Genomic DNA, 1208 nt, shown 5'->3' on the forward strand with positions numbered 1-1208 from the left:
ATGAATATAATCAAGCAATACAAAACCATTCATTCTCTCTTTCTCTAATTTATCAATAATTAATTATCCATAATGTGAGAGTGCCTAAGATTCTAGCCTCTTTGGTTATTTATGGGTAAATATCCATAATGTACACTTAGTATGAATATAAAGAACCGCTAAAGAGTCGGTATGAATTTGAAGATGAGAGAAAACGCGGTTATGTGCCATTCGTAAAGCAAAAAGGCAAGCCAACATTTCTGCTTGAGTTGCTGAAAGGGCAAAGCAAGCCCTAGCTCCACCTCCCAAACATTGAGCAATACCCATCAGATAAAAGCACCAACCTATACCCGCTCTACAGTCGTCGGAATCCCAAGCTCATCTAAAACCAGATCTACTGTAGGCCGGTCATTGATATGACCACAGAGGGAAACCAAAAGAAGGTGGGAGCTAAAATCGGGAGGGGAGCACTACCCTTGTTAGGCAATTCTCTAGCCGAAGAACTACAATCCTAAGCAATCTGGAAGACAGGAAAGGGATTAAGAGAAGACCCTCTAAACCGGATATTGTTCCTAAAGGCCCAAACTGCCCAAGTAGAGGCTAGTATAGAATCCAGTCCAGTCCAATTCCCCTGATGTGAAGGCAAAGTGATCAAGTTGGAAAACCAAAGAGGAAAGGGCGGTAGATTCTCGTATAGAAGATGAATACCCAAAGGACCGCAACTCCAAAGACGACGTGTAAACGAACAGTGCATGAAAAGATGGTCAGTAGTCGTCTCTGGGGTAAGATGGCAAAAGGTTGACAAAGGGTCAATGGGAATACCCTTGCTTTGCAATTTAGCAGTGACCGGTAGAGCTTCTGGAAGTAATATCCAAACAAATATCTTCCACTTAGGTAGAACAGGTAAAGCCCAAAACTTTTTCCACCAAGAAGTAGGAACAGAAAAATCATCCTGAGTCATCATAGTCGACTGTTGGATAAGAGAAGCGTAGGCTTATTTTGTGGAGAGCACACCATCCTTAGTGAACATCCAATAGACGAAGTCATCCATCAACTGAGTAGGACGCTCTAAACTCAGGATTTTGGCCACTGTAGAAGAAGGAAACAATCTATGAACCAAAGATGAATCCCATGCATTAGAGCATGAGTCAAGAAGAGAGGACACCAGAGTCGGGTGAACCGGTCCCGCTAAAAAATCCTTGAGCTTCACGGGAGTCCCCAGCACCCAA

The 1208-nt window shown here is 43.0% G+C and overlaps 1 protein-coding gene across 1 annotated transcript; it reads right to left on the reverse strand.

Annotated features, from left to right (window-relative positions):
- Window positions 1-490: 490 nt before the first annotated feature.
- LOC145565348 (uncharacterized) lies at window positions 491-940 on the reverse strand. Its single transcript, XM_081625385.1, has one exon. The coding sequence runs from the start codon at window positions 938-940 to the stop codon at window positions 491-493; it is 450 nt and encodes a 149-aa protein (XP_081481511.1).
- Window positions 941-1208: the final 268 nt, after the last annotated feature.

Source organism: Chenopodium album, chromosome 10 (assembly GCF_948465745.1).
Source record: "Chenopodium album chromosome 10, dcCheAlbu1.1, whole genome shotgun sequence".
NCBI classification, from domain to species: Eukaryota; Viridiplantae; Streptophyta; class Magnoliopsida; order Caryophyllales; family Amaranthaceae; genus Chenopodium; species Chenopodium album.